We start from the raw sequence: 13,526 nt of genomic DNA on the forward strand, positions 1-13,526 counted from the left end.
TAATTAAAAAATGTTATCATTTCATAAAAAATACACATCTACATGTACATTGTTACTATTTAAATTCAAGAATGGAGACTGTTTTCCCCTCCTCAATCTTCAATTAAATCTTTTCATATATTCAATTCTGTAATGCTGTCATCCCTCTTTTTTTTTTTTGTAAATCTCTTAGAAACTTCACTATTAAGTACTATATGAAATTTGATTTGTTGATATTATCCCCAAGTAACTCAGTGGCTTGGTTTACTCTGTTATGGTTTTGCAGTTAATAGAGAATATTATTGCTAAAATAGCTGGATGATGAATTGAAATTAATGAATAAACTGCTCCTTTTTATTAAAGTATTAGTGATGCAGGGATTCAAATATCTCTTCTGTTTATTAAATCATATTCTCTGTTTCCACAGGAATGCCATCCAGTTTACTCCAACACAGATAGAAGCCGTCAGAGCCGGCATGCAACCAGGTCTTACAATGGTAAATTGATTCAGTTTCATTATATAATATTGGACTTTTGCCTGTAAAGTGATTATGGCATTGAAAAACAATATTCAATATTTATAATGAAATGCATGCAACTGGTTCACCAAAAATAATGTAAAACAAAATACCATTATTTATGGAGTAGTATTTTCTTGACTTTTTTATCTAATATAGTCAAACCTGTATTTTCAGGTTTTAGTACCAATTCAATGTACTTTTTGATTGGAAATTGATGAAAATATAATTTTCTGTTTTGATGATAGGTTGTTGGACCTCCTGGAACTGGTAAGACCGATGTTGCTGTTCAGATCATCTCCAACATCTATCATAACTTCCCAGAGCAGAGGACTCTTATAGTCACACATTCTAACCAGGTAAGAAAGACAATGGACAAAGCATTATCCCCCAAGAAATTCTTCCCCAATGGAGTAGGTGACCTGGGGACACTTTCATAAAAGTTGTCTATATCCAGCAGTTCTAAAACTGAGAACTGGAAAAAAATATTATTTTCCCAGTTTCTACCAGTTAATTAAAAGAGATGTTGTTAATTTAAAGTACGGTTTTTGTCACAATTTGAACAAGGAATTTTTTTTAATAAACAGCTAGATAAAAAAAAATATCTCTGGCTTTGCATTTTGGGATTTCATATATTAAAGTTATTTGCTGTAAATTCTTGCATACATTTATGGGCAGTTTAATGAAACATATCCTGCTCTCAAAATAAATCTATATTGATAAACTTCTCTGTATATGATTAGTACTAAGCAATGACCATTGATTTTTTTTGTTTTTGTATTAATCAGGCTTTGAATCAGTTGTTTGAGAAGATCATGGCATTAGATATCGATGAGAGGCATTTATTGAGGTTGGGTCATGGTGAGGAGGCGCTTGAGACAGAAAAAGATTTCAGCAGGTTTGTGAGGATTATATTCATACTATAAATGATATTGATACTAATACTAATGATACTTATAATGAAAATAATGATAATGATATAAATTCCTTTACTTTATACCAATGTTACTGGGAAATGTTTTGTCCTCTCCAATTGTTTAAAATCCTTCCTAATGTAGATTCGGTTCTCCTTATCATCACTTGCCCTGTTGTTTTATGGAATAAGCCCAATGTTCTCCTTAATGTTGATTCCTCTTATGGTAGGTTTTAGGCAGATAAGATGATAAAGATGATAACAATTATAAACAATTATTATTACTAGTAGTAGTATAGTAATCACGGTGAAATATCTCCTTGGAATTAAGGATACAAGTAAATAGTTACTAGTTCAAGATTAAGCTGCAGTATTCCCTTATTGCAACATGCCCTAAATGGAATTCATTTTGTGCAATTACCAGGTATGGCCGTGTAAACTATGTTCTTGGTCGTCGTCTTGAGCTGCTCAAAGAGGTAGAGAGATTACAGGAGAGTCTTGGAGTTCCTGGTGATGTTGCATACACCTGTGAGACAGCTGGTCACTTCTATCTCTATCAGGTAAATTCCAGTACTGAAAACATATTTCCATGTGGAAATGTGTAGCAGTAACAGGCATGATATACTCCTGACTGAAATCTGAATAATATAATATATAATTTTTGTTCAGATTTTTTTTTTTTTTGGGGGGGGTGAAATCCTTTGCCTAAGAACATTCTCATGCTGTTTTAACTGCTTTTTTAAGTAAAATGATAACACTATCATGCAGACTCACCTTGAAAAATCACTTTCGATTTCTTTACTATGCAAGAGCTTGTAACCCTGACCGAGGCGCCTCTGACTTTGGCGGTGACTTAGTGACCCTTGGCTATTTTTCAAATTTTTTTTTTCAGAGGGGACTTTTTCAAAGCTTGAAAGGAATCTGTTAAACTCTTATTTTTTGTGGTAAATAGGTTTTATCTCTAATGTGGCCATTATTTCATGAGTTTTTGTTTTGTGATTAGCCAATTTGTTTGTAAGACAAAATACTTGCATGACCGCTCATTTCAACCATTTAATATGAGACCGTATTACTTTGTTTGTGAACGTATCTAAGCATCCAGTGTGCACCACTATTTGCGCAGAAATTTCTTTGGCAAAATGTGCATTCTTTTTACTGTGATCATTGTGATGTCATGAATGAATTCCTTTCAAGATTCACTCACAAAATGCAGAGGCTTGCATTTTTGGAAATCTGTTCGGCCTCCCATCTCATGAAATATGGAACCATGGAACCAGAACATAGATATTTCCCCTTTTATGTGAGCAAGCATGGTGTATCAAATAATATTCAGATAGATGGATAAAGAACCTTGAATATTTAGGTGTATCCAGTTGTATTTTTTCTGCTTCTGTGAAAAGAATTTATTTTTCTAAGAATGGAGTGAATCGGTTAAAGCTCCTTGAAATATCTGACCAATCAAATAAGGTTTTCTGTAATGTCACCCTCCTAATATTTGACCTTCTAATCACCCTTGTCATTCTTTTAACAGGTGGTAGCACGATGGGAGAAGTTTCTGAGTAAGGTCAAGCCTAAGGGAGGCAAGGAGGTTGGAGTAGAAGACATTGTCACTCACTTCCCTTTCCATAAATTCTTTGAGAATGCCCCACAACCAGTCTTCAAAGGGGAGACCTATGCTCAGGATATGGACATTGCAGAGGTATGTTCATTGTTTCTGTCAGTATTTAACATAGAATATGTTTTTTTTGTTCTGCTCACAATTCTTCACACTATTGATATTGTAAATTGGAGCGAAATTTGCTGTGGCAAATTTTGAGCATTTTCCCATGAAGGTATATACAAAAGAGAGTGGAGTCTCACTTTGGATTCCTTCCCTTGTAGCAGCTGTGGTCGATTGTGTGCATCACAAATTGGTCTTTACTCTCACATGAGGACTCACCACAGCAAATACTTGTCTGCCCACTCATCTGGAGCATCGACTTAAGATTGTAGTTATGTATTTCACAATTCAATTATCTTTATAGGTTGTTTATTGCCTATTAAAGGAAACTGTACTTAGTTATTCCAACATACTTCCAAATCATTTGAATTTTATGACATTTTATGAAAAGGGGCAAAATAATTTTTTTTATTGTTTTACAGGGCTGTTATCGCCATATCAAGAAGATCTTCCAGCAGCTTGAGGTAAGAGTAGTATCAAAGTTTTGTTTTATTTTTCAAAGAAACTGAATTTCATTTTTCAAGGAGGTATGCTCTCATCATTCTTTGAGTCTTTGAAAACACCACTTTTTTGGATTAAAAAAATGATAAGATTTTCAGAGCAGTGACTTTTTTCTTCATTATTACATCTAATATTTCATTTTGAATTGAACCTAAATTATTTCAAGAGAGTTATTTTGCTATTTACAATGGCTATTTTTGCATGAGGGGATGAATTGCTCTCATTATTTTGTTTCAGTGTTTGATAATGCAATTTAATAAAATTTTTTCTAAAATAAGGACTAATAATGGAATTTTTTTACATTGACAGGAATTCCGAGCATTTGAGCTATTGCGGAGCGGGAAAGACCGATCCAAGTACCTGCTCATCAAGGAAGCCAAGATCATCGCAATGACATGTACACATGCTGCCCTCAAGAGGCGAGACTTGGTCGACGTTAGATTCCAGGTAAGCTTCTCCTTTCATGTTGATTCTAGAGTTCACCTTATTTGAAAATTGACATGAATATTTCTTTATAAAAAATAGGAGGGTGGGAGGTTGTGTCATAAATTTTTGAGTATGTTTACAATTTTTTCACTTAGAGTTAATGTACATACACAATTCCTACTTGAACAAAGACCTTGAATTGGAATATGTATGTTTACATAAATTTGTAATTCTATGAAATGTTCATGTTGACATGGAATTGTTACTTTACACTTTGAGTGCTATCTAGCGGTCTAGCAAGCAATAACAATGATAATTCCTATTGCTTGGTAATGTAAAAATGGATTCGAAAATACAAGTACATGTATATACATATATATTTAACAAAGCTTACTCTTAACTCTATTCCAGTAAATGACCCATTGTATGAGAACGGCTCATGCTCCCGTCATTGTTACTGTTAATGTTTTGTATTTCTTTATCTTCCCCGACAGTATGATAACATCTTGATGGAAGAATCTGCTCAAATATTAGAGATAGAAACCTTCATCCCTCTGCTCCTTCAGGTAACCTCCCCATTTTTTTTATTCAGGGTAATCGAGAAAGGTGTTCATTATTCATTTAACAATAAATAAAGTATTGCTAAGAATTTATCAAATTTAGATCATTCATCTCAAATTTGTGGCCACCTTTTTGTGCTCAAGCGCCACAAATATTTTTTGCTGTTCACTCACCTTTTGAGGGACTGCGGCCAAAGAATATAGATAAGGTGAAGAGGTTCATTATGGATTTGTATGTAGGCCTATACATACATGTATATGCAGCTATCAAGGTCTCATATTTTCACACTTCCAGTTTTATAGTTCCCTTAGACTTATTTTCTCCTGTCTGGTAGATTGTAGTTTCCAAGGCTCTGTATTCTACACCTCATAGTCAGTTCTTAAGAAACCCTTTCAGAGTTTCATGTAATACTCTCTTGTAATCATAGCTTGTGTACTTCTTTCTGTGAAGTAAATACAGCATTAGACGTACTAGGGTTGCGAGAGGTAAACTCTTTTTTTGCTTTTGGTTTACAGATTAATTTCAACTTATTTTAGCTTTCCTCTTACAAAAAGTATGGGAACTCTTCAATTTCAGCTTACTTTGACACTTTTTCAGTTTTTTTCAGCTCTTTTTATTTGTGATGCCTTACATCCCTTCTGTACAAGAAAGTTGATCTGGGGGCCGTTTCATAAAGCTGTTCGTATAATGTTAATAGTGACTTTAAGAATGACTGGTAGTCCTTTTTTTTGAGGTAAATGATACTCACCATTAAATGTTCATTTTTGATTATTTTGCATGTAAGAAAGGTTCACCAGCCATTCTTAAAGTTGCTCTTAACTTACAAACAGCTCTATGAAACACCCACCAGCTCATGGAATTGCCTATATTTGACAATTTAGAATCCTGAGGATGGTTTCAATCGGTTGAAGCGATGGATAATGATTGGTGATCATCATCAGTTGCCACCGGTCATCAAGAACATGGCCTTCCAGAAGTTCTCTAACATGGAGCAATCTCTCTTCACCCGGTTCGTCAGGTTAGGTGTCCCTACCGTCGATCTGGATGCACAGGGTAGAGCAAGATCAAGGTAGGGTAATAAATAATTCACTCTAGCCTGAAATCAAATGAATTGTTCTACAACTGATCTATTACAATTGATTAATTGATTTTACATAATGATTAATACAAGCAAACATAAAAGTTCATCATTTAAAAGCTAATATAAGTTGATAAAATATGTCTGAAGAAGTTTTACTTTTGCCAATTCATGTGAAAAAGCAGCAACTTACTTATATTTCATTGCTAATGTGAGGATATATTTTTCATTATTTTAGGGCTCTGCACTGAAAGTCATTTGGCCAAACTTCATAATGTGGTCGAGTTGAAATATATACAGCTGTTTTCTAACATAAACACTTATGATCATCAACAATTTTTTTGATGGAAAGTATTGGGAAGTGCATTACGGGACCACTCACCCAGCTTCTTTTAGGGTTTAAATCATTTGCATATTTCTTGTTGAATAGGTTGCTTAAACTATCAATGAATTGGTATTGATATTCTGCTTTGGTGCCTAATCTGGAAGCAATGTGCAATGAATGAGGGTTCCTGACCATCCTCTTGTCATCAATGTCTTTCTCATTTTGTTGTCGTTGTAAATTCCTCATAGCATTGCTACTCTCTACAACTGGAGGTATCGTAGCCTAGGAAACCTGCCTCATGTGAATAGGATGCCTGAGTTTCAGACTTCAAACCCAGGGTTGGCCTTTGACTATCAACTCATCAATGTAGATAATTTCAATGGAGTCGGTGAATCAGAACCCAATCCTTACTTCTATCAGGTAAAACACAAGAGGTTCCATTTTGGTCTTAATATCAAATCCATTTTTGTATTCATGACTACCTTCATGAATCTAATGGCGGCCATGTGATGAGAAGTAATTCATTCATCAGTTTGTTGAAGGATATTACTGCATTGATTTTCATTTTAATTTTTTTATGAAGTAAAAATCTGTTACTTAATGTAACAGATGGTCAAAAATAATTCAAGTTGGAAAGATAGTGAATAAGAAGTAGACATTTCATAAGATTATTTTCATATTTATGATTTACTTAAGCTAACCACATACTACACAACTGGCCTGAAACATTTTTTGTAGACCCCCTTTTTATATTTAATGTTTGGATGGGTACTAAATTTAACGTTCATGGTATGAACCCTGTTTATGTGTATATACCAGCAAAGTCAGGTTTAATCGCAACAGTGCAATCTTACACATGTCAATGATTTGTAGCCAATCTAGATTTATTGATGATTCCAGTATTTATATGTTTATTTTGATTCTCAGTTTAGATAATTATATTTGTTTATAGTTCTATAAAGTCGGCTGAAAGTTGGTTTTTCCAAAATTTCATCACAGATCGGTTGTTTAGTGTGCAGTTAATATTATTAAATATCTGTTTTTTCCTACCTTTGCTTTTAGAACCTGGCTGAAGCTGAGTATGTGGTGGCGCTCTTCATGTACATGAGATTGCTGGGATACCCGGCAGAGAAGATCAGTATCCTCACTACATACAATGGTCAGAAGCATCTCATCCGTGATGTCATCAACAAACGATGCTCAGACAATCCTCTGATTGGTCAACCTCACAAGGTAATGACACATTGGATGATTTCAAGTTCACTGTTGGTGGTTGGGCTGGTTTTTATATCAACACAACACCAAACCTAAATAGATCTAGTCCCGGGAGGAATCTCAAAATAATGTAACTTGAAGATATATTGAATTTTGAATTACTTGCTTAAAGCTAGGGAAGGCAATCAAGTTTGTGCTTCCAACGTCAACACCAGCACCTACACAGAACATAAATTCACCTGTTTTCCATAAAGATGATGGATAGTGAAATAAAAGTTACAAATGTAGATTATTTCAGTGTATTGTCTTCTTAGGAGGTTTTCAACAATTGTGTATGAAATTGTTTTCAATGCTTGGATTGAAACGCAATATTGATTTGTTGTTTAAATTCAGGTGACAACAGTAGATCGTTTCCAGGGACAACAGAATGACTACATTCTTCTCTCACTCGTGAGAACAAAGGCAGTTGGACACATCAGGTATAATTGTATAGAACTTTATCAATGTCTTATAAGCTTTATTGTGGAGTAATTTATAGTTACTCTTACAGTGCTTTGATTCATTGTCAGCAAAAAAAGAGAGAATGATTAAATCATAAAAAACATGTGAAAGAGTTAATATCAGGTCTAATTAAAAAAAATGTATAATTTACAGAGATGCCTGAAAAAGGGGCTTGTTAACATACAAGTACAGTATTTGGTTTGCTCAATCGTGGAATGGGAGTAAGTCTGTATTTAGCTTTCTGATGTACAATGACAATGATGATATTGATGATGATGACGATGGTGATGATGATGATGATATTTATAATAATAATGTTGATAATGATAGTAATAATTGTTATAATAATATAAAATATTGTCATGATCTTTATAACTTTATCCCTGCCAAACAAAATTTTAAGGGTCTATGTTAGGAATCAGTGTATGGCTAGGCAGTCGGGCAATTTTCAGTAATTCTGACTCCTTGTACAATACACCTTATTTTCTGAAAAAGGGCATATTTTAGATGAAAATCAAAGTGGCATCAGTGATAATTGTACAAAATGCTTTCCTTGTTTTCAGAGACGTGAGGAGACTTGTTGTGGCCATGTCTAGAGCTAGGCTTGGTCTCTATGTCTTTGCCAGGGTATCTCTGTTCCAGAACTGCTATGAACTATCACCAACATTCCAAAATGTAAGAACAATCACACTTACCAGTAATCTAAAGTATTTGTAAAATAGAATGTTATGATTATATAACTTTAGATAGACTTCCTTTGTTGTTGATAACCATTTAGTTTCTAGCAACTGTCAATTCAGCTTTTTCAAACTTTTATAGATGTAGTAGTTGGGAGTGACAGGTTCATACTTTATATTTTCTTGGATTCTGATCATTCTCTACAATGATGGATGTTAATTCCAAAGTTTTATTGATCTTTTTATGTATTTCTTGTTTTGTAATTTTCATTCTTGAATTTATCTAACTTTCTTTGAAGTTATTGCTTCCATAAAGTAATTTCCATGTCAATAAAAAAGATCTTAAATGAAATTTAAAAGGATAAATGTTTAGATTGGTATGGTGCTTGATATATTGTTCTATAGATAAAGAGTAAGGATAATTAGAGAAATGACGTATTTATCTTTTTTTTATTTGCAGCTGATGTCGAGACCAATTCACCTCCATCTCGTTCCAACTGAGACCTACCCACCACAAAGAAAGGTAAGTAAAGAAGCCTGATATTAATATAATTCTTATGTGTAATCCATCCTGGAGAAGGAAATTGGAATTCTAAAGGAAGACATTCCTTGATTGCTCATGCACCTTATCAATGTAGTCATGCTTTAATTGAGGTGATGGTATTGCCATTTATCTGTGTATAATTGCTGCATTGTAATAATAGTAATATTAGTAGTAATTGATCCTAAATTAATATTTGACTTACCAGTTAAAACTGTGAATGTGATTTGTAATACTGATACAATGTTACACCCCTCACCCAGCCTTTCAGAGTTTTTATTTTAAGTAGAGGAAAACAAATGGTTGAAATTGAAACGTCAGTTCATGAGATTCATCGTGTTGGGATTGTGATTTAATCTTTGTTTATTTTATTTTTATTGACAGTGAGACAAAAGACGATATAAAAAAGAGCGATTTAAAGAGAAATACCAGTAGTTGCAGTAAACACTGATTTCATGAGAAAGTCTGTAAAACCAGGCTTAATTGTCAGTATATCATCGAGGATCTAGATCTGGTACAGTTACATAAACTGAACTTTGTGAACTCTTGAAATCTACACTGAAAAATGTTCACACTGAAGATCACCAACACAAATAGGCACACATGGGACATTGTATTATTATTGCTGGAATAAAGACCCGACGGAAGTGACCAAATTTGCGCTTATTTTGCTTATTTCTCAGCAATTACACAATTTCTTCCAGAATCCTTTGGCACATATTTTTTATTCATACAAACAGACACTTGGGTGGTCATTATATTAGTTTCTGTAAAAAGTAATTTTGAGATAGTTACCAGAACTGGAATCTATCTTTAAACACATTTGTCACACTTCAGAACAGCTGTTAAATCCGAAAATGTGATCTAAGAAGGAGAAGGGCATGAATCTGGCCTCTGACCCGAGCCCTGGATCTCAAGTTTTTATGTACAACATTTTGGAAACTTTTATGACACTAAGTAGCACTTAGTTCTGAGACAACGCATCATGATTTTTCCTTTTGTTTTGTTTATTCAGGCTGGGCAACCTGTACAAGGTCGTGTGATGGTGATTGAAGATATGCCTCATATGGCTCAGTTTGTATTTGACATGTACAATGATGGTATGCAAAGAATGCATGCACAGATTGGGGTAAGTATGATTTATACTGAATCAAACCAAATCAAATTATCAATAGAAAATCCATGATTTATATAGTTATCACTTTTCAAAATACATATGTTACATTATCACAATGATAATAGCAGCAGTGAGAGTATGAAGTGAAAGAATGATGATAAATTTTACATTCATTTGACTATGGCTGACAATAGAAAAATTATCATGAATCTTACTTGAGATTTCATTGAAAGAATGTTTCATTTTGCTGACCACAGACTTTTAATGAAATCTCTGTTACACAGCTATGGGGCTCCATCTCAGCCTTGAAACTGAATAATATTCCTTTGTTTATTTGGCCTAAAGGTAGAACAGGGGTGAAATGAGGATATGCACAGAAACTACATAATGTTGCCTTGCCATATTCTTCTGTTTATGAGTAATGTGAATTGTTGATTACTAACGAGCTGAACATACCCCTAAGCATAATGGGATGTTGTAGGGTAGTTATTCATTATACTACTGATGGTTATGTTGGAGCTTCAAAAGGGCATTGCATTCTCATTTATTACACCCCTCGAGGACCAGCAGCACCATGATTGATGCTGCTGAGTAAGGCCATCCTCCCGTTTTCATATATGAATTCACATGTTTCAATTTATATACTTGTTTGTTTTTTAACGGACATAAATTCAATCAATTCAATCAATCAAACCCCAAACTTATTGACCTTTGAAATGATTTGGTGATCTTGTGTAGCGCCAAAGAAGAATGGAACGTCTTGCCAAGCCTCCAGTGTCTCACAAACCCCCTCCAAAGAAGGTGGAAGAACCCATGGAGACTAAACTAGATGAAGAAGCCAATAAAGAGGTGGTAAATACCGAGGAGGAGGTGGACCATTCCAAGATGCCAGAACATCCAGGGGAGAGCAGCAGTGAATCAGAAGGGGAGGATGATGAGAAGGAAACACAGGAAGTAAAAGAGCAGGTAGAGACCACTGTGGAGAAAGAGAAATCAGAAACGTAAGTTATTTCTTTAATGATTTTGTATCATACATTTATTGGTGTTATTTTATGATGGAAAATTTGATAGCAGGAATTGAATTTAGCAATTGTGATATTTATAGTTATGATTTTTTTTTTGTGCAAGGGAGTCCTTCCAAATTTCAGTTGTGACTTCAGAGGGTATTAAGAGGCTTTTGCAAGAATTATACTTCTATATCATTATCAAGCTTGCATATGAAAAGATTTGCATCGATGATACAAGTCATTTGACTATTGCTGTTCCTTGGATATCTGTGTAATTTTGTTCTGTCAACATCCTAAGGTACACATTGCAGCTTCTGATGATTCTCCCCTTATTCTTTCTTTGTTGCCTCATTGGAGTTTTTCTGATAAATAAATAATGAAACTCACCGTTATTGACTTATAACTTTTAATTTTGAATTTTCTAATTTTTTTTCAAACAGGATTGAACAGATGGATGAAACTTAACAGCTTGTGGATATTTAAGGTTTCATGACGTTCAAAAGGATACAGCAAGGATGGCCACAAAAATCAATGATGATGATGATTAAAGTGATCATTTCACTTTGTTCTGATTTAAAAAATTCTCATTTTGGTTCTTGAAAAGGGGCTAAATATTAGGCTTATAGTGTAAAAATACCATCCCAAAAGTTTCAAAGTATTATATCTACAGGATCAATTTCAAAACCTTGGAAATGTAAACCAAAGTTTGAAAATAATTGGGAATTGGTTTCAATGACTATGTGTATAGAGCGAATCTGTGCAACACAGATGAACACAGCATGACCTACATACAGTGTTTACAAGGTATACACTGAATGTACAGTGCACCTAACAATATGGTGTGTATAGGAGATACAGCAGAAGGCAGTCAACATAGCCAACGGACTTTTTGAATTGGAGAAAACTGGTCATAAGCTGGAACCCATCTACTAGACGGTTCTCAAAATCAGGCTAATAAATTGCTACTTGTACCTAAATTAGAGTTTTTCATCCTATATTGTGGTCTGTTTCAGGGTTTTTGAGGACAAATACAGGCACTCCTACACATGTTTCGTCTCAGTTTGAGAATTTTTTAAATCAGCTGCTCACAAAGTTAAACGATCCCTTTAACTATTACCAAGTCAACCGAGGCTCTTAGGGACTGAGGAAATATTTGATTATGCCTGTGATGCATACAGGGTTTATTCATAGCACTGTGCCATCCGAGGAGTTTGGTACAAATGGGCCTAAAAAGATCATGCTGGGTTGTACCCTTGTGCTAGATAAAACTGAGCTCTGCTGAGCTCAATTAAACTTTCAAATCAGTGATCACAGCTACATTTAATCACATTTTAAGATTAAACCCTGAATTACATTTCATTCCTGTATGTGTATATAAACAACCCTATAATGAAATCTGTTTTCAATAAATTCTCCAGAACAAAGTCCTGTAACAGTTATACTCTCAAATGTCAATGGTATGTAATGTTAAACTCTATATAAGTCGACCTTCTATGATATTTCAGACCGGATTATTTAAAATGTTTGAAACTGAACAGATTTCTTCGGTCCAAATTCTGGTAGATAGGACATACGCAGAGTTACCTGTATATCAGTTGGTTACAACAGTAGGTTTAATGGCATGTATTATCTTGCTGGCTGTGATTGTGTTTGCATGTATTCACATCATGTTTGGCACAATTGTACAAATACATATTCACCATGAGGATGTTTAATACCTATTTATTTTCAAGTACTTGTCTCTCACCATTTATTGTCACAAGCATGTGGTGACACATTTCTAGAAAGTCATAAAAAAAATCTATTTTGTTAATAGAAAACACCATTTTGCTTTTAACCATAAAAGAGCCACCCTTTTCCTGTAATTTTCTATAAATATCTGCTTTTGGAAGAAAAAAATGTCCCTGGCTCCTAACATCTTCAATTATTAGATGCATCTTTTATGATACAGAAACAAGTCTTTATAAAATCTATAGTGTCTGAACAGATGTTAAAATTGTTTGTACTATGGGCCTAGTTATAAACATGGTAACATCTTTCCCATCATGGCCCTAAATACTGCAGTATTTTTCATGATTATAATTTTTGTAAGTTATTATATCAAGCCTTGAATTGTCAAACCATTGTACATATTACCTTTTGTACGTAGGATGGAAATAAAATCAATTTTTGAGTACAAAATTTTTTGTTTTTGCAAATGATTGAGTACATTGGATGAAGAGAGAATCATTCAGATTTCTTTCTGATCGTCCATGAGACAATGACCGATTCTTACAAACACAACATATTCATATTCCTGTATTGGCTCATTTTTAAAATAATATCTGAAAAGTTTAGGTATGTTTTTATAGATCTTTATAGAGTTTAATAATGATAGTAATAATAGGCCTAAATACAATGATGATTTTGATGTTGATGGTGATACGATGACGATGACAAGGATGATG

At 34.0% G+C, this 13,526-nt stretch overlaps 1 protein-coding gene across 1 annotated transcript in view; it reads left to right on the plus strand.

Annotated features, from left to right (window-relative positions):
* Window positions 1-11,576, plus strand: part of LOC121419048 (RNA helicase aquarius-like) — a 37,534-nt gene extending 25,958 nt beyond the window's left edge. Inside the window, exons 25-41 of the mRNA XM_041613333.1 lie at window positions 407-476; window positions 746-856; window positions 1,286-1,395; window positions 1,835-1,970; window positions 2,942-3,109; window positions 3,553-3,594; window positions 3,941-4,078; window positions 4,552-4,623; window positions 5,500-5,687; window positions 6,270-6,441; window positions 7,084-7,254; window positions 7,630-7,715; window positions 8,301-8,412; window positions 8,875-8,937; window positions 9,971-10,084; window positions 10,811-11,073; window positions 11,520-11,576. Of these exons, the coding sequence (XP_041469267.1) occupies window positions 407-476; window positions 746-856; window positions 1,286-1,395; window positions 1,835-1,970; window positions 2,942-3,109; window positions 3,553-3,594; window positions 3,941-4,078; window positions 4,552-4,623; window positions 5,500-5,687; window positions 6,270-6,441; window positions 7,084-7,254; window positions 7,630-7,715; window positions 8,301-8,412; window positions 8,875-8,937; window positions 9,971-10,084; window positions 10,811-11,073; window positions 11,520-11,544 (2,041 nt within the window). The 3' untranslated portion in view covers window positions 11,545-11,576. The remainder of the gene's footprint in view (window positions 1-406; window positions 477-745; window positions 857-1,285; window positions 1,396-1,834; window positions 1,971-2,941; window positions 3,110-3,552; window positions 3,595-3,940; window positions 4,079-4,551; window positions 4,624-5,499; window positions 5,688-6,269; window positions 6,442-7,083; window positions 7,255-7,629; window positions 7,716-8,300; window positions 8,413-8,874; window positions 8,938-9,970; window positions 10,085-10,810; window positions 11,074-11,519) is intronic.
* Window positions 11,577-13,526: the final 1,950 nt, after the last annotated feature.

The sequence above is a fragment of the Lytechinus variegatus genome, chromosome 7, assembly GCF_018143015.1.
Source record: "Lytechinus variegatus isolate NC3 chromosome 7, Lvar_3.0, whole genome shotgun sequence".
Classification (NCBI taxonomy): domain Eukaryota; kingdom Metazoa; phylum Echinodermata; class Echinoidea; order Temnopleuroida; family Toxopneustidae; genus Lytechinus; species Lytechinus variegatus.